This window comes from Eretmochelys imbricata, chromosome 11 (assembly GCF_965152235.1).
Source record: "Eretmochelys imbricata isolate rEreImb1 chromosome 11, rEreImb1.hap1, whole genome shotgun sequence".
In the NCBI taxonomy this organism is placed as follows: Eukaryota; Metazoa; Chordata; order Testudines; family Cheloniidae; genus Eretmochelys; species Eretmochelys imbricata.
Genome location: NC_135582.1, coordinates 57,273,028 through 57,297,605, shown reverse-complemented (window position 1 = coordinate 57,297,605; position 24,578 = coordinate 57,273,028). Strand labels below are relative to the sequence as shown.

General features: G+C 41.4%; 1 protein-coding gene across 1 annotated transcript in view; it reads left to right on the top strand.

Moving 5' to 3' along the window:
• The window catches only part of BOLL (boule RNA binding protein), a 79,392-nt gene that overhangs the window by 34,838 nt on the left and 19,976 nt on the right, over positions 1–24,578 (top strand). Inside the window, exons 6-10 of the mRNA XM_077829464.1 lie at positions 3,007–3,134; positions 8,054–8,125; positions 16,023–16,070; positions 21,600–21,728; positions 23,312–23,410. Of these exons, the coding sequence (XP_077685590.1) occupies positions 3,007–3,134; positions 8,054–8,125; positions 16,023–16,070; positions 21,600–21,728; positions 23,312–23,410 (476 nt within the window). The remainder of the gene's footprint in view (positions 1–3,006; positions 3,135–8,053; positions 8,126–16,022; positions 16,071–21,599; positions 21,729–23,311; positions 23,411–24,578) is intronic.

The following is a 24,578-nucleotide window of genomic DNA, read 5'->3' as shown; positions in this document are numbered from 1 at the left end:
TTGAAATCATACTGATGAAGTGTCTTGTCAAAGAGTGTGAATCCATAGATAAAAGGCTTAGCTTACCCAGGACAGTCATATTTCAGTACCTTTGCATTGTAATTGCTTTTATCTGTATTACAGAGTTTTGTTTTACAAACTAAATAGAGTATAAAGCATTTTGTTCTTCTCCAGGGGCCTCTGTGTGTTATATTTTGTGGGTTTGGCATCTCCTGGTATGGAGCTGCCGAACTGCCTTGAAAACCTATTCCATTGGGAGTACACAAGAATGACATCTTCACCTTACTCTATATACTGGAGTATGCACCCTAACTGACTTAGCTCCTTCATTGCCACTGCAGAGAGCAGACAGAACTCACCATGTCCTGTCCTCAGGGCTAGACTACCTTATAACCTTTTCTTGTAAGTCTGTAAATAGTTAGTATTGTTTAGTGTAGTGTAGTATAGTTAGTCAACTTTAGAATAGTGTAAGTAGCCATTCCCTTGGCCTATCTCTGGGCTCCTTTACCAGAACTATGACAGGTCCTGAGCCCTGTAAGGGCTTCAAGAGGTGCTCCTCTTGCCCAGGGTATTCCTGAGTCTGATGCCCACATCCAGTTCCATCTGTTTTTGAGTAAAGCCAACTTTCTTACCATTACCATGCCTTTACTCCCCAGGCCGGAAGGGAGAGAGACTTGAGGCTCCAGACTCATCTGGCCTCAGAACATGTACAGCCTGAAACTCTGGCAGGCCCATGACTGGTGTCAAGACCATGATCAATCCTGAGGTCCTCTCCTGTGAGACAAACCCTTCTCATTGGGCTTCTGCACCATCTTCCACCAAAGGCACAAGACTGGAATCTACTTAGCTCCTGTAAAGGAGCAGACTCACCCCTGTGGCACCTCCTGCTGGTAGTCATCGGGAATCCAGCCACCAGAGTGCCCTCTGCAGGCCGGTGATCTGCCACAGCTCTAGCCCCCATGTCCCTCACAGACCCCAGTGCTGCTTTCTCTGGGGTTCTGCCCCCTGGCAGTACCCCCACACTCTGCCTCTGGATCTCCCCTTCCTAGGGAATCCCCCAACCCACTATCCCCATCTTGCCTCAGTCTGGGCTACTGCCAGTCATCACCAAGCCCCCGCTCCCTGGGGCAGACTGCAGTGTAAAGGCCACTCATCATAGGCAAGGGGGTTCGGACCTGTTGCCTTCCTCTGCCTCCCAGTACCTTTATGGGCCTTAGACCAGGCCCTACAGTTTGGGGAGTTGCCAGCTTGGAGCACCCCCACTCAGCCTGCTCCTTCCCCAGCACTGCACTACCCTGAGTACACTGTCAGGCAGGCAGCCAGGCCCTGCTCTCTCCCAGCCTGGAGAGAGACTCCTTGGGCTGCTGGCTCACAGCCTTTTTATACAGGCCAGCTGGGTCCTGCTTGGGGCGTCGCCCAGCTGCGGCTGCTTCCCCAATCAGCCAGCCACAGCCCTTTCCAGGGCTGCTTTTAACCCCTTCTATTTTAGGAGCAGGGTAGCCACCCCGTTACAGCCCCATAAAGGGAGAGACTCCCTCAGCTACCAGTGGTCAGTCCTGTGGCATCAAAATCAGTTTATGGCACAACAGTAAAAACTGAGCTGGCACTGTGGCATAAGGCTTGAAAAGTCCCAGGTCAAACCCTTCATCCAGCACCACTGCCCTCTCTGCCAGCACAAAGTCCTATATTGAACATGTCCTCCAGCACCAATACATCAGTTATGGCACCACAGGACTCCTCCAGGAAATCAGAAAGAGAACAGGAAGCACTTCTCCCCACTAGAGGGGCACAAACAAAAGAAGAGGCGGAACTGTCTCTCTTACTCTTCAACACAAGAGTATTTCGGAGATTTTTAACGCTATAGCTGTCTCTTCAACACACATCTCCAGTGGCAGACCTCTGAGCACCAATCAGCCTGGACATGTCATTACTATAGATCCCAAGAACCCCTTCTCTCTCCCACTGCATGAATAGGGGACCACCACTGAGGCTACTGCCCATTTCACCACATACTTTTCCACCACTTGACTCTGCTTCTGTACTTACCTCTCTGATTCAAATCTGCAGTTGTCTCAGAGTAGCTTTGACACCATTGGAGATGATTTTGAAGGCTCCCCAAGTTGACATCAGGACATTGGACAACTTCCTTCTCCTTAAATCCAGGCTTAAGGAGCATTTAGCTGTCAGGCATATTAAAAACAGATCTATATTTTCTGATTGTACTGTTTCTTTGTTCCTGAAAGGCATGACTAATGTTTTTCCTTCTACAAGGGAGCCTCCTCTATTCTTGGGGCTTAAATCTTGCTCTGATTAAACTCGTGGATCCTCCCTTTGAGCCCCTCAAGAAAATGTCTTTGGTGCATCTGTCTCTAAAGACAGCTTTTCTTAAAGCCATCTTAAAGCCTCTGCCAAAAGAGCTGGAGAACTGATGCATTAATGGCCAGACTACCATATACTTAGGTACATAAGGTCCAGGTGATTGTGAGGCCCAAACTTAGCTTCATGTCCAAGATGGTGTCAAATTTCCATTTACTACCTCTCCCTCCTAGCTTTCTTTCAAAGCCCTGTTTCCAACCCAGGGAATTTTATCTGCATAATGTGGACATTAGAATGTATTTACCTAGAGAGTACAAAAGCCTTTAGAAAATCCAGTTGACTATTTATAGCCTATGGGGAAAGATGTCAGAGAGAGCTTATTAGCAAACAAAGGCTGTCACACTGGATAAAAAGATACAGAGAACTATGTTACATTTTAGCTAGAAGCATAGTTCCTGCCAAGGATTCAAAAATGCACTCCACCAGAGCCATTGCAGCATCTGTGGTTTGTTTGAGACACATTCCTGTTACAGAGAGATGCAGAGCAGCAACATGGAGTAGATATATCAAGTATAAAATTTGTTATATGTTTGGCAATTAAAATGTGCATTGGAATTTTCTATTACTTCACTTGTTTTAAAAGCTGCAAGTTTGTTTAATTTTAATTTCAACCATCCTTGTTTATTGTAGGATCTAGCATAATGCCAGCAGCTGGAACAATGTACTTGACCACTTCAACTGGATATCCTTATACTTATCACAATGGAGTAGCTTACTTTCATACTCCTGAAGTTGCATCTGTTCCACAGCCATGGCCTGTAAGTAATATCTGAAAGATTATCATTTGAGAATACTGCATATGTCTCACAACTGGCTTGTTGGTAAGGTTCTGTTCCATGAAGCTTATTTCCTTTTGCTTCTTTATTGTATTTTCCATGTTTTCTTCTTTCCTCTCTCCTTGTTATACAAAATAGATAAAACTCTGAAGAAAATTAATTACTACCATGAAACTTGTTAACTGTACATTATCTTTAATTATAGGCAATATTGTTATAATTGTGTTGGTCTCAGGATATGAAAGAGACAAGATGGGTGAAGTAATATTTTTTATTGGACCAACTTCTGCTGGTGAGAGACACAAGCTTTTGAGCTTACACAGAGATCTTCTTCAGGTCTGGGAAATGTACTCAGTGTTTCCCAGCTAAATATAAGGTGGAGCAGATTGCTTGGCATAAATACATGTCACATACACATATTTCAAGGGACCGTTCAAGGTGAAGTGGCCCCTTAACACCTCTTCACTCCTAGAGGTATTGAAGGGGGAAAAAACTGGGGGCGGGGGGCTTGTGGGTTATAGATCGTTGGAATAAACCATAAATCCAGTGTTTCTATTTGGTCCATTATTTTTCATATCTAGCAAAATTACGAATTTAAGTTCCCAGGTTCTTCTTTTGAAGGGATTGTGCAGGTTTCCTTTGTGAAAAGTGCTAACCCACAGATGATATAGTAGTTTTGTCTCATCATTTTTCTGTGTTAATTCATTCGAGAGCATAATGATTGTCTGGTTTCACCCACATAGTTGTTATTGGGGCATTTAGTGCACTGGGTGATGTACAACACATGTTGTGATAGGCAAGTATAAGACCCATAGATCTTGAAAGGCATGTTGCTGGGGGTGATGATCATCACAGTAGTGAAGATATATCTATAGGTTTTGCATCTGTTGTTCTGGCAGGGTGTGCGCCACTTTCAGTTGGTGTGTCCTAGTCTGCGTGGAGCTTGCTTCAGATGATGAGCATGGAGAGGTTGGGGAATTGTTTGAAGGCCAGAAGAGGTGGGAAAGATTTCTTTCAGGATTTGGTCCTCATTGAATATGGGTTGTAATTGTTTGGTGTTATCCTGTAAGGCTTCCAGTGTGGGATGGTAAGTACCAGCTAAAAATCATGGACTGAATTGTGACAACTGGATTTATGGCTTATTATAAACAATCTATAACTCACTAACCTCTCCCCGCCCCGGCTTTTTCCCCTCCTTTCCCTCAGTAGGTGAACAACCACTAACATTGCCAGCTAGTGGTCAGGTGGGGGGTGGGCACGTTGTCTACCCTTTGAAAATATGATCCTATCCTTCAGCCTCCCCCTCTACCCCTCCCAAGAAGTACAGTACAGCTGTGCCACTGTAAACTCTCTAGTATAGACACAACCTCTGAGTACGTTTCCCAGACCTGACAAAGAGCTCTGTGTTAGCTCAAAAGTTTGTCTCTTTCACCAGCAGAAGTTGGTCCAATAAAAGATATTACCTTACCCACCTAGTCTCTCATGATGTTTGATGGCAGCTGAGGAACTGGCTGCTTTTCTGACTGTAACTGCATCATACAATGACAGGTTTCAGAGGGGTAGCCGTGTTAGTCTCTATCAGTAAAAACAATGAGTCCTCGTGGCACCTTAGAGACTAACAAATGTATTTGAACATAAGCTTTTGTGGGCTATAACCCACTTCATCAGATGCATTGAGTGAAAAATACGGTAGGCAGATATAAATATACAGCACATGAAAAGATGGGAGTAGCCTTACTAAGTGGGGGGGTCAGTGCTAATGAAGCCAATTCAGTCAGGGTGGATGTGGCCTGTTCCCAACAGTTGACAAGAAGGGGTGAATATCAACAGAGGGAAAATTGCTTTTTGTAGTGACCCAGCCACTCCCAGTCTTTATTCAGGCCTAATTTGATGGTGTCAAGTTTGCAAATTAATTCCAACTCTGAATTGGCCTCGTTAGCACTGACCCCCCACTTGGTAAGGCAACTCCCATCTTTTCATGGGCCACAAGGACTCCTTGTTGTTTTTGCATCATATAATGTAATTAATATGTCTGTCAGGAGGTAACTGCAGTTAACAGATGATCATTAGTACGGGTTTCATGGATCGTGTTGAATAAAACAAACTGTTTTACATTATGTTAATGCTTTTACCTTTGTCTTTTCCTAGGGAATCTGTGACTTTAAAAATGCATAATAGTACAAAAAAGTTTATTAAGTTTAAATTCTCACTTCATTTAGCCTCACCTATTTTTTTTAAATATAGAACAAAGGATGAGACATTATAAAGCAGAAAGAAATTCATAACAGAGAACTATGTAGAAATGTTGTGAAAGGTTTTGGCTGTCAGTAAGAGGAAAGAACTACTGAGTTTTGTGATAACATGCAGTCACAATCTAGACCAGTCCCTGAATAGACACCAGTCTATTGTGACCACTGAATCCACTGACCCAATGTACAACACTCTTCTTGGGCAGTGAGACATTGTAGTCTGGCCACCTAGACCCCAGAACCAGTGTCCACACTTTTCCCGCAGAGTCTACCTGGCTATGTGAGCTTTCTAGTTAATCCCTTCAGGGTCAGTGTAGCCATAAAGCAAGGAACACAGGGTTAACAAAGGAATTTCTTATACACATACACACTTTACTCTTAAAAAGCATAAGAGAATTACAGATCTATGGAAAATAAATTCTTGAATGCAGTCCCCTCAGTGTGATCTCACCCCCTTTTGGGAACTTTGGGTTTGACCACTGTTCTTTAGGGAGATAAAGCCCCTCCTGCCTCCATTTTTTTTTTTCAGCTTGGTTTTTTGTTTCTGGCAGTGAAATGGTTTTCCCTTGCTTAAAGCGTATTCCTCTTTTTAAAATAGCCTTTTCTGTCCTTGTTTTTCCACTGGGGATTTTCCATGCTCCTTCCCCCTACCAGCTTCTGGGCAGAAAGTTCAAAGTCAGTTGCCCTGCTGATAGCAACCCCAATGTTCCACTTTCAATGCTGATGGCTCTGCCATAGCCTCCCTATTACGTGTCAAGTTCCTGCTACCATAATGAATATTTCAGGCCACAATAAAGGTTACATTCAAAATGGAGGGTGAAATATAACAGTGTTCACAAAAAATGAAATTCATAAATTGATACAAACATATCCCCCAATAAGAAAAGGAGTACTTGTGGCACCTTAGAGACTAACCAATTTATTTGAGCATAAGCTTTCGAGAGCTACAGCTCACTTCATCGGATGCATACTGTGGAAAATACAGAAGATGTTCTTATACATACAAACCATGAAAAAATGGGTGTTTACCACTACCTTGTAAGGAGAGTGATCACTTTAGATAAGCTATTACCAGCAGGAGAGTGAGTTTGCGGGGGGGGGGAGGGGGGGGAGAAAACTTTTTGTAGTGGTAAACACCCATTTTTTCATGGTTTGTATGTATAAGAACATCTTCTGTATTTTCCACAGTATGCATCCGATGAAGTGAGCTGTAGCTCACGAAAGCTTATGCTCAAATAAATTGGTTAGTCGCTAAGGTGCCACAAGTACTCCTTTTCTTTTTGCGAATACAGACTAACACGGCTGTTACTCTGAAACATATCCCCCAATCTGTCTCACATACATTTTAGAATTGATATTTGTTTTGGGAAGAGGATAAATGGGGGTAGTTCAAGTGCTGGATTTAAACAGGGAAGGGCAAGCACCTTTCTTTCAACCCCAAAAGACAAATACTTTATCTTTACCAAGAAACTGAATTGGAAAGATGTCTTGGGAAGAAATTTACAGATTACACAGAGTTTATTGTTGGATTCTGTCTTTTAGACATCATGGGTATGTCTACACTGCAGTTAAAAACTTGCGTCTGGCTTATGCTAGCTGACTTGGGCTAAAGGGCTTTTAATTATAGTGTAGGTGTTCAGGTTCAAGCCAGAGCCCAGGCTCTGGGACTCTGCAAGGTGGGAGGGTCCCAGAGATCACGTTCCAGCCTGAGCCCGAACATCTACTATGCAATGAAACAGCCTCTTAGCCCGAGCCCTAGAAGCCTGAGTCAGCTGACATGGGCCAGCCACATGTTTTTAACTGCCATGTAGACATACCCTTTGTGTTGAGCACCTGGGCATTGATTACCTTGGTGTTGACTACCTCAGGTGCCTTAAATCTGGGCTTCCCAGTACATTGATGTTGGTTCCTCTGGTGCTGAGGGTATGGCTAAACATCAAAGAAAAACCCACGGTCAGCCTGTTCCAGCTGACTTGGACTTGTGGGGCTGTTTCACTGCTGTGTAGACATCTGGGCTTGGGCTGGAGCCCAGGCTCTAGGACCTTTGCGGGGTGAGAGGGTTCCAGAGCTTGGCCTGCAGCCTGAGCCTGGAAGTTTACACAGCCGTGAAAGAGCCCCACAGCCTGAGCCCCGTGAGCATGAGTCAGCTGGCATGGGTGAGCTGCAGATTTTTCTTTGTTGTGTAGACATACTCTGTGTCCTTTAGTATCAGGGCCCTCAATTATTTCAACCTTGTGGACTTTGGTACGATATGTTCCATTATTCCAGAGTCTTCCAGCAGATCTTGTGTTTTGTGGAAGGAACCTAAATTAGGTTTGAAGCTGCACTCCATTTCATATCCACAGGATTGGGCAGGGGTGGGGGGAATTTGAGGATATAGGCTATGTGAGCAGCCCCAATGAACACTGCTTTCAAGAAAGTTCTGAGTTCATGTGCCTAGGCCATGTGCTTTGTCTGCAGTGTGAATCCATGCAAGTGATCATCTTAAAGAATCATAGTTACTGTAAGTAACCATTCTTTATAAATTATTTTGTTTTTAAAATGGTAAGTTGTATAGCATATAGTACTTAAGGTGTATGTTTTAGTAAAAGTAACAATTCCTGAGATTAATGTATTAAAATTTCTAATTTATCTCTTTTTTTTCATTTAAAGTCACGTTCCATTTCCAGTTCCCCTGTAATGGTAGCTCAACCTGTTTATCATCAACCTACATATCCTTACCAGGTAAAAGTTAGAAAATGGGTATATCATTTCATAGCCTGAGGTGGTTCTTCGAGTGATGTCCCTGTGGGTGCTCCACTTTAGGTGATTTCCCACCACAATGGTCATTCTGGGGCTCATGGGCAGCATACAGGCAATATTTTCCCAAGCCACCAAGCAGCAGGGAAATGTATAGACACTTTTCGCCAAAACCAGTAGTACCACCTGACATCTCCCAGGAACAAACTTTTGAGCAAACAGATCAGGAGTTAGACCAGGAGGCTATCCCTGCAACCAGCTTGTCATCCTCACCTGACAAGACCATAATGCCTCTGCCCCCTACTACTGGAGATGATTTCAAACAGTTTCAGGAACTGTTTAAAAGAATAGCTAACACACTTCAAATCCCTCTTGAAGAGGTTACTGAATATCAGCCCAAGCTTTTGGACATACTCCACACATTGACATCTTCCAAGATTCCCTTGCCTTTATGGAGCCTGTCATAACCATCTGGAAAACACCCACCAGAATCCGACCTAGTGTAAGAGGATGGACAAAAGGTATTATGTCCCTTCGAAAGGGCTAAAATTTTTATTTTCCAACCCCCAAATTCTCTCTTGGTGGACACTGTTAACAAAAGAGGTAGGCACCGTTATTCCAGGTTCACACCTTATGATAAGGAGTGCGAAAGGCTGGATTTACTTGGCTGCAAGGCCTACTCATCGGCAACATTACAGTTTAGATTTGCCAATTATGAAGCTCTCTTGCAAAATATGACCACATGACTTACTCAAAATTAGCAGACTTTATTGAACTTATACCAGAGGAAAAGAGAGAGCATTTCTGAAGGCCAGTTTATAGCTCAAACAGTCCTTCCGGCATCACTGGACTCCGCTGACACTGCTGCGAGGACCATCGCATCTGCCGGGCCTCCTGGTTTCACTTTTCAGGGTTTTCAAGGGAGGTGCAATCAACAGTAAAGGACCTTCCTTTCGAGGGTCTGAAGCTGTTTGCCAGCCAGATTAACGAATCACTTCTCTCCTTAAAGGACTCGAGAGCCACTCTTAGATCTCTAGGAATCTATACACCTGCAACAAAATGCAAACAGGGCAGGTATCATACGTTATAACGTCCTAGACGGGCTCTGTACACAAGAACCAGGGACCGTATTATCCTCAAAGATGTAGGCAAACACCACCCAAACGAAGATCAAATTTTTCGCAGTCCTCCACATCACAGCAATCAATCTCCAACCCCCCCACCCTCCGAGTGTTTTCCAAAGTTCTAGCAGTGGTGGCGGCCCACCTGTGCAAGCAAGGGGTCATGATTTACCCGTACAGGTGAGTCTCATCTTACGCTGGGGTTACGTTCCGCAGTCAGCGCATAAAGCGAAAATTGCGTGTAGTCAAAATTACATTGAGTGTAATGGCGGGCGGAATCACCTGGACTACAGGTACAGTATTTAAATGAAAAAAAGAAAAGGAGTACTTGTGGCACCTTAGAGACTAACCAATTTATTTGAGCATAAGCTTTCGTGAGCTACAGCTCACTTCATCGGATGCATACTGTGGAAAGCATAGAAGATCTTTTTATACACACAAAGCATGAAAAAATACCTCCCCCCACCCCACTCTCCTGCTGGTAATAGCTTATCTAACGTGATCACTCTCCTTACAATGTGTATGATAATCAAGTTGGGCCATTTCCAGCACAAATCCAGGGTTTAACAAGAACGACTTGGTGGTTAAGGGGGGGAGGAAAAAACTAGGGGAAATAGGTTACCTTGCATAATGACTTAGCCATTCCCAGTCTCTATTCAAGCCTAAGTTAATTGTATCCAATTTGCAAATGAATTCCAATTCAACAGTTTCTCGCTGGAGTCTGGATTTGAAGTTTTTTTGTTGTAATATCGCAACTTTCATGTCTGTAATCGTGTGACCAGAGAGATTGAAATGTTCTCCGACTGGTTTATGAATGTTATAATTCCTAACATCTGATTTGTGTCCATTTATTCTTTTACGTAGAGACTGTCCAGTTTGACCAATGTACATGGCAGAGGGACATTGCTGGCAAATGATGGCATATATCACATTGGTGGATGTGCAGGTGAACGAGCCTCTGATAGTGTGGCTGATGTTATTAGGCCCTGTGATGGTGTCCCCTGAATAGATATGTGGGCACAGTTGGCAACAGGCTTTGTTGCAAGGATAGGTTCCTGGGTTAGTGGTTCTGTTGTGTGGTATGTGGTTGCTGGTGAGTATTTGCTTCAGGTTGGGGGGCTGTCTGTAGGCAAGGACTGGCCTGTCTCCCAAGATTTGTGAGAGTGTTGGGTCATCCTTCAGGATAGGTTGTAGATCCTTAATAATGCATTGGAGGGGTTTTAGTTGGGGGCTGAAGGTGACGGCTAGTGGCGTTCTGTTATTTTCTTTGTTAGGCCTGTCCTGTAGTAGGTGACTTCTGGGAACTCTTCTGGCTCTATCAATCTGTTTCTTCACTTCCTCAGGTGGGTATTGTAGTTGTAAGAATGCTTGATAGAGATGTTGTAGGTGTTTGTCTCTGTCTGAGGGGTTGGAGCAAATGCGGTTGTATCGCAGAGCTTGGCTGTAGACGATGGATCATGTGGTGTGGTCAGGGTGAAAGCTGGAGGCATGTAGGTAGGAATAGCGGTCAGTAGGTTTCCGGTATAAGGTGGTGTTTATGTGACCATCATTTATTAGCACTGTAGTGTCCAGGAAGTGGATCTCTTGTGTGGACTGGACCAGGCTGAGATTGATGGTGGGATGGAAATTGTTGAAATCATGGTGGAATTCCTCAAGGGCTTCTTTTCCATGGGTCCAGATGATGAAGATGTCATCAATATAGCACAAGTAGAGTAGGGGCGTTAGGGGACGAGAGCTGAGGAAGCGTTGTTCTAAGTCAGCCATAAAAATGTTGGCATACTGTGGGGCCATGCGGGTACCCATAGCAATGCCGCTGATCTGAAGGTATACATTGTCCCCAAATGTAAAATAGTTATGGGTAAGGACAAAGTCACAAAGTTCAGCCACCAGGTTTGCTGTGACATTATCGGGGATAGTGTTCTTGACGGCTTGTAGTCCATCTTTGTGTGGAATGTTGGTGTAGAGGGCTTCTACATCCATAGTGGCCAGGGTGGTGTTATCAGGAAGGTCACCAATGGATTGTAGTTTCCTCAGGAAGTCAGTGGTGTCTCAAAGGTAGCTGGGAGTGCTGGTAGCGTAGGGCCTGAGGAGGGAGTCTACATAGCCAGACAATCCTGCTGTCAGGGTGCCAATGCCTGAGATGATGGGGCGTCCAGGATTTCCAGGTTTATGGATCTTGGGTAGTAGATAGAATATCCCAGGTCGGGGTTCCAGGGGTGTGTCTGTGCGGATTTGATCTTGTGCTTTTTCAGGGAGTTTCTTGAGCAAATGCTGTAGTTTCTTTTGGTAGCTTTCAGTGGGATCAGAGGGTAATGGCTTGTAGAAAGTGGTGTTGGAGAGCTGCCGAGCAGCCTCTTGTTCATATTCCGACCTATTCATGATGACAACAGCACCTCCTTTGTCAGCCTTTTTGATTATGATGTCAGAGAAACTGTTGAATTGGAATTCATTTGCAAATTGGATACAATTAACTTAGGCTTGAATAGAGACTGGGAGTGGCTAAGTCATTATGCAAGGTAACCTATTTCCCCTTGTTTCCCCCCCCCGCCCAAGTCGTTCTTGTTAAACCCTGGATTTGTTCTGGAAATGGCCCAACTTGGTTATCATACACATTGTAAGGAGAGTGATCACTTTAGATAAGCTATTACCAGCAGGAGAGTGGGGTGGGGGGAGGTATTTTTTCATGCTTTGTGTGTATAAAAAGATCTTCTACACTTTCCACAGTATGGATCCGGATGAAGTGAGCTGCAGCTCACGAAAGCTTATGCTCAAATAAATTGGTTAGTCTCTAAGGTGCCACAAGTCCTCCTTTTCTTTTTGTGAATACAGACTAACACGGCTGTTACTCTGAAACCTGTCAGTATTTAAATGGTTATTTTTCTCTCTTTTTTTTGTTTTTGCCGACCATGCAAAGCTGATTTCGTGCATGTTAAATGCGCGTAAGATGAGACTCGCCTGTATTTAGATGATTGTCTAATCAAGGCTCACACTCGAGAAGAAGCCGTCGAAACCACGCAAAAGACAATGTCACTTTTCACAGATCTTGGTCTACAAATAAACCTTCAAAACTCAATGCTAACACCAGTTCAACAACTGGACTTTATTGGGGCCCACTTAAACTTTATACAGGCGAAAGCATCACTACCACCTCAGAGATTCATCGCCCTGACAAACTTGATTGATACCATGATACACAGTCCACAAGTATCTGCCAGGATCTGCCTTCATCTACTAGGTCACATGGCGGTGACCACATATGTAGTAAATCATGCCAGACTATGCATGCTCTTCCTGCAAGCTTGGCTCAGGACAGTGTACATTCCACACAAACACAGACTGAACAAACTCCTAAGCATGCCAGTGAAGGTCAAGGACTCGTTACAATGGTGTACCCACACACACAAAATGCCCCCCCCATGATAATTACAACAGACGCCTCCCTTCTGGGTTGGGCTGTCCATTTAAACAGCCTCACAGCACAGGGCAGGTGGTTTCCTTCGGAATCAACTCTCCACATCAACATTCTGGAGCTGCTAACAGTTCACAATGTCTATGCACACTTTATGCCTCTAATTGAAAACAAAACCAAACAGATCATGACAGACAATGTGGCCTGCATGTTCCACATAAACAAACAGGGAGGAGCAAGATCACACTCTCTATGCACAGAAGTCATAAAGTTGTGGACATGGTGCATCCGACACAACATCAGCATATCAGCCACTTACCTACCAGGATCTCAGACCATCACAGCAGAAACGCTAAGCTGAAAGTTTTCACGCAACCATGAGTGGGAAATAAACACCTCAGTGATCCAGAATATATTTCAGCAATAGGGGTTCCCCTCAATAGACCTATTTGCTATGAGCCGGAACAGCAAGTGTCCAACATTTTGCTCTAGAGCGGGTCTGGGACCAAAATCCAGAGGAGATGCTTTTTTCATCTGATGGGACGCACCTCTCCTGTATGCCTTCCTTTCCATCCCGCCACTGCCCAGTGTCATACACAAGATCAGATATGATCAAGCCAAAGTAATCCTGGTAGCTGGTAGCTACTTTCCTCATGGAGGTGTTTTTTTTCTCCCAGAGCTATGCCGCGATTACACAAGCCACATTGAAGTGCTACCGCAGCAGCGCTTTAACGTTGCCAGTGAAGATGTGCCCTTATTGTAAATGACAGTAACGGAATCCTCACTAGGAAAGTCTGTGTCCTTTCTAGCTTTTTTTCCTGTACCAGAGAGGCACAATGGGGTTAGATTACAGCTCAGGATCTCTTTTACTTATCCGTTTTAAAAAAAATGCAGAGCAATGATTAGCAAAACTGTATGACTTTCATGTGTGCAAGTCAGAGCAATTTAAATCGACAGTCTACTTTACAGAACACCAAAATAAAAGTAATGTAATTTAAATGAAAATCCATTATAACTGGAATGCAGGGTCTTGGTTACCTTTGTAACTTAACTTTCATGTGTTTAAGAAATCTGAACAGTTATTATGATTTTTTTTCTGTATGGTAGTTTAAATTAATTACCAACATAAGTGAAACTGGTGTAATTATATTGCATGATTTTGACAAATAAAATACGCAGAATTTCAGATTTTTTGGCACGGAATTTTGGATTTTTTGGTGCAGAATTCCCCCAGGAGTAACATATGCAAAGCAACTACTTGGACATCACCCCACATGTTCATACAACACTATGTCATTGACCAAGTCTCAGCATCCGACACTTGGCTTGGACACATAGTCCTATCGTCCATTGAGAATTAACTCCGAACCCCTCCTTCCACCTGAGGGGCACTGCTCTACAGTCACCTAAAGTGGAGCACCCACAGGAACATCACTCGAAGAAGAAGAGAGGGTTACTCACCTTGTGCAGTAACTGAGGTTCTTCGAGATTTGTGTGTCCCTGTGGGTGCTCCACTACCCTCCCTCTTCCCCTCTTCTTCGGAGTTCTAATTAGTCCTCTGCAATAGAGAAGGAACTGCGGGGAGGGGGGGCTGCACAGCGCTAATCAACTACCACAACAGGCGCAAGACGGGGAGAATGCATGTGCAGCCCAGCCAGGTACTGCTGTCAAAATTCTCCCATTAGAGGCACCGGGTGCATAATCACCTAAAGTGGAGCACCCACAGGGATACACATCTCGAAGAACCTCAGTTACTGCACAAGGTGAGTAACCCTCTCATTCTCTCCAACTGTCTAGTTTTGCTTTCACCATTCTCTCAAAACCATAAATTCGTAGCATCTGTCCCTCTGGCCAAACAATGCTCCCTTCAAAGTTTACCAGTGCAATACCTAAAATTTAAAGTAACAGTAGATAGCACACTGCGCTATTCCATTCCTGCAACCCCTCACTGGGATTGAATTTTCTCCCTGCCTACTTGGAATGAACTCTGGTCCTTTCTTTATGGTAATGCTAGATAGCTGGGTCAATCCCATCCTTGCTTTAAAAAATGGTGAACAAATCATACAAAGTTGGAAATCACGAAGGGTTTAGAACTTGATCCTACAACTAGATGCACCAGTGTGAATTCTAACACCCATGCAGTCTCACTGATGTTAAAGGGACTTATGCATGCACAAGGGTTCTCACCAGTAGTTTGCAGATTTGGGACCTTATTGCAGTGGTTCATGAAATGTTATAGGGGGTTCTTGGGAAAAAATTCCCTAATGGTGGACAGAGCTGTCCCTAGGGACCACGGGCAGCCCGGGGCCAGCAGCCCAGAGCCCCTGGACTTCCAAGAGCTAAGCAGATCAAAGCAAGCATATCTATCACACTGAGGAGATTTAAACTTGAAGACTCCTTATAAGAAATGGAAAGGGAGGTGGATATTTTTTGCTGTTTTTAAAATTAAATAGGCATTTATTTTTAGTATGGTTTTTAAAATTAATATGAAGAACAAGTTTAAGCTTTGTGGTAATGTGTGTTGTTTGCCTAGACTGCTCAAGATCTGAATGCTTGTGTAGGAGGAACTCTTTGAGTTGGCTTCGTAAATACCTTCATGCGGTACTCCTTGATGAAACATAGGAGCCTTGTCTTATAACAGGCTTATTCAAAGCGTTACAAGCTACGAAAGTGAGATCTTGGAAGAGTGTTGCTGTTTTCATAATGTAATAAAAATAGCATCATGATAAATAGTAATTAATAATAAATAATGTGTAATAAGGATGTTATAAAAACAAATTTTATATTTCCAAGATCACTGCTTTTATAATTTATACTCAGGTAAAGGATAAAATTCCTGGAAATATTCATTTTTAGGAGGAGGTTCGCGAGACATGACATTTTAGTGAAAGGGGTTCACAGGTTGTTAAAGTTTGGGAACCAATGCTTAATTGGAAGAAGAGTTCTCTGGAAAGTTTCTGGCTTTATTGATCAGTTGTGGCCATGATAAAAATATCTTTAAAAATAGGACTGTTGCAAAGTTTTAAAAATACTTTTGAATTGTAGTAAAACTTCATATTTTATCTGTTTTATTTATTTTAAAAAAATTAATTTTCAAATGTGCTTAAGTGACGTAGGATCCTAAGTGCTATTTTCAAAAGTGCCCAAACCAGGGTCCCATTGAAAGTCAATAGGACTTATGTGCCTAAATTACTCGGACTCTTTTGAAAATTTTACCTTACATCCTTTTCATCAGCTAAGTCCTGCCAGTGTCTGTTTTATTTTCAAAACAACGTATTTGAAAGATCTGTGTTTTCCATATAAGAATGTTTGAATTATGAAATAATAAACTATCTTATTTTTATGAACCTAGGCACCTGCACAGTATCTTTCAGGGCAGTGGCAATGGAGTGTTCAACAGGTAAATATATTTTATAATTACAGCATTTGGTCATTGCTTTCCTTGTTTGAATGCACAGTATGCTTTTTCAATTTTTAATTCACTTGTACATAATTCATTGATGAAATGATATCTCCCAAGGCAGTTAATCAGCACTGTTCAGGTTAATATTGTTTGCTATATCTCAGTAATGCAATCATGCAGTATTTCCTGGCATAATGGAAGGGATATAATACAATTTAATAAAATATCACATCCAGTTTGTTTATTCACATAGTATTTCTTTACCACAGGAGAGTTTTGTCCAGCTTACAGGAGTTCTCTAGTTTATATGGATGGGGAATCTTGCCATCCAAGGGATTTTGAGTCTGAACTCAAAGGGAATATTAAGTTCCTGAAACACAGGGCAATTAGACATGCCCTGGTTAGTCTAATAGCAGTGGCGTCTGTCACCATTTGGCCCAGCCTTAGCCCTGGTCTGCACTACAAACCTAGGTTGATATAAATGCATCGCTGAGGGGTGTGGAAAAAGGAGCAACCCAGTTATACCAATCGAATTCCCATGTAGACAGTGTTATGTCAATGGGAGGGCTTCTCCTGTCAGCATAGCTACTGCCTCTTGGGGAAGTGGACTGCCTATGCCAGTGGGAGAGCTTCTCTTGTCAGTGTAGATAGCATCTTCCTTAAGTGCTACATCAGCAAAGTTGCACGCCGACAGAGCTACCACCGCTCGTGGAGGTGGTTTTATTATGTCGGTGGGAGAGCTCTCTTCCATCAGCATCAAGTGGCTACACGAGCGATCTTACAGCGGTGCAGCTGCATCAGTACAGCTGTGCTGCTGTAAACTCGCTAGTGTAGACATGGTCACATACACCTCTTAAAAGGCACAAGAGAGTTACAGACCTATGGAAAACAAAAACACACCTGAACGTAATCCCTTTCAGTGTTATCTCACCCTACTTTGTGGGTCTTGGGTTTGGTCCAAGACATTTAAGTAAAGTCTCTGTTGCCTCCATTTTCCTTTTTTGGGTCATTTGTTTCCATAGAAGAAATGGCTTCCTTTTCCTCAAGAGCATGTCCTTTTTAAAACAGCCCCCAGAACCTTGTCTGTCCCTGCTCTTCTGTTAGGGAGTTGAGCAATGTCTTCTGCACATCAACATCCTAGAACTCAAGGCAGTCAGATATGGCTGTCTCTAATTTCTACCATTGATTGGGGCAAATACATACAGGTCGTGCTGAACAACAGGTCATGCATGTTCTATATCAGCTGACAAAGAGGGGAAGATCCCCCTTCCCTCTGTGCCGAAGCTGTCAAAGTTTTGGAATTAGTGCATATGCAATAAGATCATCATCACAGCAGCTTACGTCCCAGGCGATCAGCATGTAAGTGGGAAATAGATTGCCAAAATATGTGATTGAGTACAGTGGAATGTGGCATCCCTCAGATAGATCTGTTCTCCATGGCCAGAAACAAGAAATGTGCTCAGTTCTGCCCCAGAGGTGGCCTGGGTCTCCAGTCCTTGGGGTGATGCCTTTCACTTTCTGTGGTTGTCAGGTCTACTGTGTGCATTCCCTCCGACTCCTCTAATATCCAAAGTTCTGCTCAAGAAAGAGGAGGACAAAGCCAGAGTTATTATAATAGTTCCACCCTGGCCCAGACGAACATCGTTTCCTTACCCTCATAAAGCTGGCTTCTTGTTCATTGATCATTCTCTGGACTGCTCCTTATCTTCTTTCCCAAAAAGACGGAAAGATCCTTCACCCCAATCTCAGAGTGCTTCACCTCAAAGCATGGCTACTCAATGATTTGCAGGTTTAGAAACAGCCTGTTCAGGGGGAGTAAAAAGAGTACTGTTACATAGCAGGAAACAGTCTACCCCCTACACTTACTCGCAAAAATGGACAAGATTTTGCTTCTGGTGTGACCTAAAGCACATTCCACCAGCAACCTCATCGCTGTCAGATATACTGGACTACATCCTGGATTTAACTACTCAGGTTTGTTGTTGAGCTCTGTTAGGGTCCACTTGGCAGCTTTCCGCTCTCTAATAGAGGGTTATTCTGTGTTTGCTCACTCAACTTCAATAAGATTCCTCAGGGGAGTCAGAAATCTCTTCCCACAAGTCAAATGTCCTATTCTGATTTGGAATCCCAACTTGAGGACACTGTTTGAGCCACTGACTACCTGTTTGCTCCTCCATTTATCAGTGAAAACGGCATTTCTGGTAGCCATTATGTCAAGCCAGCAAGTTAGGGAAATAGGGGCCCTTATGGCATACTCCCCTTTCACTGTATTTTTCAAAGACACAGTCATATTATGACCACACTCCAAGCTCTTACCAAAAGCATCTTCAGAATTCCACATTAACCTTCATCTTCCGGTCTTTTACCCTACACCGGAGCTGGGTAAGAAGGAAGCACTGTTACACGCACTCAGTATTAGAAGAGCGTTGGTCGTCTATCTTGACAGGACTAATTGTTTTAGAAAGTCCCCCAAATTGTCTCAATTGAAGACAGATCAAAAGAGTCAGCAATTTATAAACAAAGACTCTCTAGGTGCATATCCGACTATATTCATTGTTGCTACCAACCTTGCAATCTCCAAGCACCCTCGAACATACAAACACTTGCTACAAGGTCCATTTCTATTTCAGTAGCCTTTCTGAAAAATGTTCCCATTATTGAGATACGTAGAGCTGCGACTTGGATCTCTCTCTCTCTATATATATATATATATCTCTTTGCTGAGCATTATGCATGAACTCATGACTCCGCTTCCGATGCTGTATTTGGCTCTGCTGGTCTTTCTTCTGTATTGGACTCACTCCAAAGCCCCCTCCTCCTTAAGGGGAACTTCTCAGTAGCCATCTGGAGTGAAGCACCCATAGGGACACTACTCAAAGAAGAAATGGCTACTCACTCTGTGCAGGAACTGTGGTTCTTTGAGATGCATGTCCCTGTGTGTGCTCCACTACCCATACTCCTTTCCTTTGTCTTTGGAATTATCTGTCATGAAGCTTGAGAAGGAATTGAGGGCATTTCGGCCCATGCGGTCCTATATAACAATGGTGCTATGCACAAGACTGAGTAACATGCATGCATGAGCCTAACGGAAACTGCTATGTGAAATCTCTGATCAAAGGTGCAGTGGGCGCAAGCGCACCTAGCATGAAGTACCCATAGGGACACACATCTTGAAGAACCACAGTTATTGAAGAGGGTGAGTTACGTCTTCTTACAAATAGAAATGGTGTTCACAAGCCAAAGCTGAAATTCATAAGTTGACACAGACATATCCTCCAAACTGTCAGAGCCTCCCAGAAGCTTGTCCTAGTAATATGACAGCACTACAGCAGTGGCATGTACAAACAAGAAAAAGAAGAGAAGACCAGTTCTATTCCCAGAGATCGTCTCTCCACTGTGCACTGTAGTGGAAGCTACTAATATGAAAGCTATTCATATCAAAGAGTTACTGAACTCAGTCACCAGTTGGGTAAGCCTAAAGCAAATATACCAATGCAAGTGGAGTCTGAAGAATGCCATTTTCATTGGGGCTTACAAATTTCAGACTCTCTCTTAAGGACCCGCTTACATCTATGAAGAATTGCAAGACAAAAGTCCCCTTTTCCAAGATGGAACTAAATCTCATGTTGTTTCATGCAAGACAAGCCAGCAAGATTGGAACAGCTGATACAATCTTGGGGGAACATGAAACAGGACTCTCTTTGTAATGGTCTTTGTTTTTTTAATGTTCTCTCGATTAATAACAGATCTAGGCCAAACTGAAAACATTTTATGTCTTTTTTTATTTTATCTGAAGTTTTTTTGTGAGGTTATGTGTGAGGAAATTTTTTACACCAGTTCAATTATTTGTTTTATGATTCAGCCACGTCAACAAAACCCAAAAATTATTCATGGTATCTTATTGCTAAAGTTGAGCTGAAAAAACATTGTAATAAATACAAACTTTTCAATGCCCTGATCCTTCATCAGAATCAGTAAGCATGGATAGCTACGCTTTTATGGAGTACAGTATAGGCACAGGAGTTTGTGCTTGTTGAGCTTCATGCAGGCCGAGAGCCAATAATTTTAAGCTTTTTAGGGCATGTGTGCAAAGTTAAGACTTGTTCCAATTATGAAAATTTTCACTCATGTAATTAAATATTTACAAGCCTGGACACTTAGTTTAGCACCACAAACTTACACAGTGCTTGACGAACTAAGCAAGATTGTTAATTTATAGATACATGTAATATTTTACATGAGATAGTAGGATAGAATTATGGTTTTGCGTACATATGTGCATTGTGAGTGGTTCTGTGCTAAAAATTAAAGTGAATTTGTTGTTAGGCTGTGAAATCTAATGTTTGGTAAGGTAGTAATTGCATTCATAGGAAATGCAACCTTAACTAACTTAATAACATTTTTTTGTGGAGGAGTTTCCTTTTGTTTTTTAAATGTGTGGCGGGATAAAATTAACTTGTTCTCTGAAGAGTTGTGATGGTAAATTTGAAGACTAAATTTAGTCGTTACAGTGTGGAATGCAGGAATGTTCATCCTGCTTTAAGTGTAAATCTCAACACAATTTTAACTTAAGTCTTTATCAATACCTTCATAATATCCTAAAAGATTAACACTATGCATGGGTAGACCTAAAAATAACAAATGGATAAGTTTAAAAAAAAATACTTGAAAATTGCTTTATTTCCTGTTTAAACGCCACAACTGGTATTCAGGTTTTTGTATTTTTATTGTGGGAATGTATGATGTCACGAGTACACAAAGCAATATTTCCTCTTCTACTTCAGTTGTTTGGGTTTTTTTTTGTTAACTATTGCAGGAAAAACAGAAAACTATCAAATTTTTGCAGGGATTTTAAAAAAAACAACCTTTCAATTTCCTTTAATAATGTGTTTTTAAATATATTTTAAGTTTATATATTTTTTCAGTTATGGATTTGGAATCTTAAACAACTTTTTATATTTTAGTTACTTTTAAAAGTACATCAGTTCACTTTGAATGTGCTTAGAAAACTTTGTTACTCTCTCTTGCTTTCTGACTTTTGTGTTTTCTCTTTCTTCTTTTCTACCAAATTGCCCTGGGATTAAAATGTTAAAGCAACACCATCAATTTTAAAATTCATACTTGTATGTGCAAACTTTAATTTTTAATTTTTTTACAGTAGTATCTAAGATTACTATAACTGAATGAGGAGAATATTTATTTTTACAGTTTGTTGACTGACTGCTTTTGACAGAACTTCATGTAAAATCATCTTAATTATTTCCCCTGTATGGTCGGTCGGTTACTTTTCCCTTTTGTTTGCGTCAGCTCTTCACATAGCAGAGGAGAGACATTTTTAAAAGAAGAAAATTTGATTGTAAAAACACAAAAATAGCAAGGGGAGTCGAAGCCAAATGTAGTATCTAAAACTTTTAAATATTTTTTTAAGTTGCCTAAAATTCAGTGTCAGTTATTTAAGTCTTTAGTTTGGTGTTGCTTACCACTGGCATAGTTCAGTAACGTGTACTAAATCTTGTTTTATTTCAGTCTCCTGCCTCTTCAACCTCATTCTTTTATCTTCACCCTTCTGAAGTTATCTATCAGCCACTAGAAATTGCACAGGACAGTGGATGTGTACCTCCTCCTTTCTCTCTAATGGAAGCTGCAGTTCCAGAGGTACTTTCATGGAACTTTTATATACAATATATATACTTATATGCAATAGAAACTTGAACATTTTTTATTTGAACCAGTTAAACAGAACCAATTTAAGTACAATTCAGTGCAACTACATCAGCCATGCAGAAGTTTACAACCCTTTGCACTTTTTCTCCATGCCCACACTAGTATTGTTTTAAGTCATTGCAATCGCAATGCCTCTTGGTTACCTATCTCAGAGTTCCTGGCACAGCTTCCTAGCAGAAACACTGGATTTTGAAATATTTTGAAAGGCTGCCACTGGACTGTGGGCAGCAGTGGGAGGACTAGGTTAAATGTTTCTGCTAGTTCCACATTCACGCTAACAGTTCAAAATGAATAAATCCAGACTGAACTGCTTGTTAGGACTGTTGAATGGTTATAGTCTGATCTGAATGCTTCTAAGAATATAAATTCGCTGGAATACTTTTCTGTGGAGGAACGTGGTGTTTGACAATTCTGGGGATTAGAATCGTAAGGTTTTCCAGGTTCTAAAAATTAAATCTTTTCTGCTGTTTTGTGCATATGAATCTTTACTTCTTAGTCAACAGCAATCCTTTTTTTGCAGTCTTTTTTTTTCCAAAAATTGTTAATTTTTAGATTGGAGAGAAAGTATTAGAAAATTTCTGATAAAACCATTTGTTAGTAATTGAATATATAAGAAGTGGAAGGAAAATATAGCAATATGTTTTACTGAAAATGGAGCTACGGCAAAAGACCTGTACAATTATTTTGATATATTGGCATAGTATTCTTTCATTAAAAGAATTAATCACTAAAGCAGCTAGAAGGACTATGGGGGGGTGAAGTCAAGTATTTTTCACTAAAAATTATAGCAAATGACAAACAGTATATGCAGAAGCCTGCACTTTTTTTTTCTCTAAAACAAATGTATATTGACATTCCTATGCAACTGCACACACTGCTCCTTTGCTGGCTAATTTTATATTTATCTTGCATGCTCTACCAGTTGTGCATGAATCAGAAGGTTACCAATTATGTACAAAGAAATTTTAGGAGGCAGATCAACTACAAATAAAACCAGAATTAATTTAGGAAAACATGGCTGTATCATGCCTTCAATCCACAGGTATATAGTCTATTGATATTGGGGGAAGCTACATGCATACAATACACCTGTTGAAGAAAAAAGCATTCTGCATCTTTCCTGAGTAAATTTTTAAAACGAGCCGAAAATATTGGTTACGGAGTTTCAATATTAATATAATACATTTATATACTGTTCCTTTACAGTTATGAGTAAACTGAATTCATAGTACAGAAATTAATCTCTTTAATGGGCTTCCACGTTAGGAAGAAAGGTGAGTGGCACTGATAAACAAGTGTGCAATATTAAGTGATTTACCAAAACCTGTTCTGCAATGGGGGAAAAAATAAATTAAAAAAAAATCCTTGATTAATGATAGGTAGTCAGGTTAACTTAGTCCACAATTTTTAGCAGTTTAAATCATAAGAGAGCTTACAAAAACATACAAATGTAGAGCATGCTTTTGTACTCTTAAAAATCTTCCTATAAAAAATGTTTGGGTTTTTTTTGACAGCCATATTCTGATCATGGAGTTCAAGCAGCATATCACCAAGTTTATGCCCAGAGTGCCATAGCTATGCCAACACCTGTGATGCAGCCTGAGCCGGTTAAAGTAAGCTCTGTAGTCTTTTTCTTTTCTTTTGGTCTTACGTACTGCCAGGTGGTAAGTAAGGAGGACAAGAATGTTGCAGAGGAACTAACTATTTCTTTGCATTAGTTTTCACCACAGAGGATGTTGGGGAGATACCCACCTTGGAATTATTCGATTCAGGTAATAAATATGAGACAGTCAGAAAATAAGGTGTCAAATGAGGAAGAGCTGGAAATAATTGATAAATTAAAAAGTAACAAATCACCAGGATTTCTGAAGATGGAGGTTATCTGAAGAAATTTAAAAAATATGCCATCTCTTATGAAGATCAGCTGCTATTCCAGAGGACTAAAGGTTAACAAATGGCAGTACTTATCTTTAAAAAAGACTTTAGGGATGGTACAGGGACTTAGACTAGTGAGCCTTACTTCTCTAGGAGAAAGTTGACTGAAATAATAATTAAAAATAGAATTTTAAAATATATAGCTGAACTTGCTGAGAGAGGGACAGACAAGCACAGCTTCTGTATGACAAAATCATGCCTTTAATATTCTAGCATATTTTCAGGATGTTAACAAAAAGCAGGCGCTGCTTTAGCCTGGGGGTATTTCCCCCTTCCAAATATCAAAGGACTCCTACAAACAAATGAGCTGTGAGATCATCTCAAAGAAAAGGTCACAAGAATCCTTCATAATGCAAAGTATGTTAGGCAACTTAATTTAGGGGATAAATACCAGCTCCCCCAATAATGAATGGTATAGAAAACAAAAACAAGGGGCTATCCAATGAAATTGAAAAATAGATTTAAAACAGAAGGAAAAGGAAATACTTTTTTACATACTGTATTATTAACCTGTGGAACTAAATATCATTGAGGCCAAGAGTTTAGTTGTAATGCAAAAAGTAATAAACATTGTATGGCTAATGAGATCATCCACAGTTGTGCTGGATAGGTTTAAAGACAAATTAGATGTGGTATAACCCTTTGTGCTTCAAAGCATAAAGCAGCCACTAACTTTCTGGGGTTAGGAAGGGATTTATCCTTAAGGCAGGTTATTCTTTAATTGTCCACTTTGAGGTTTCTTACTTTTCCTCTGAAACGTCTGGGACTGGCCACGGTCAGAAACAAGGGTATGGGACTAAAGGGATCACTGATCTGATTTGGTATGAAAGTTCCTGTGTTTCTGTG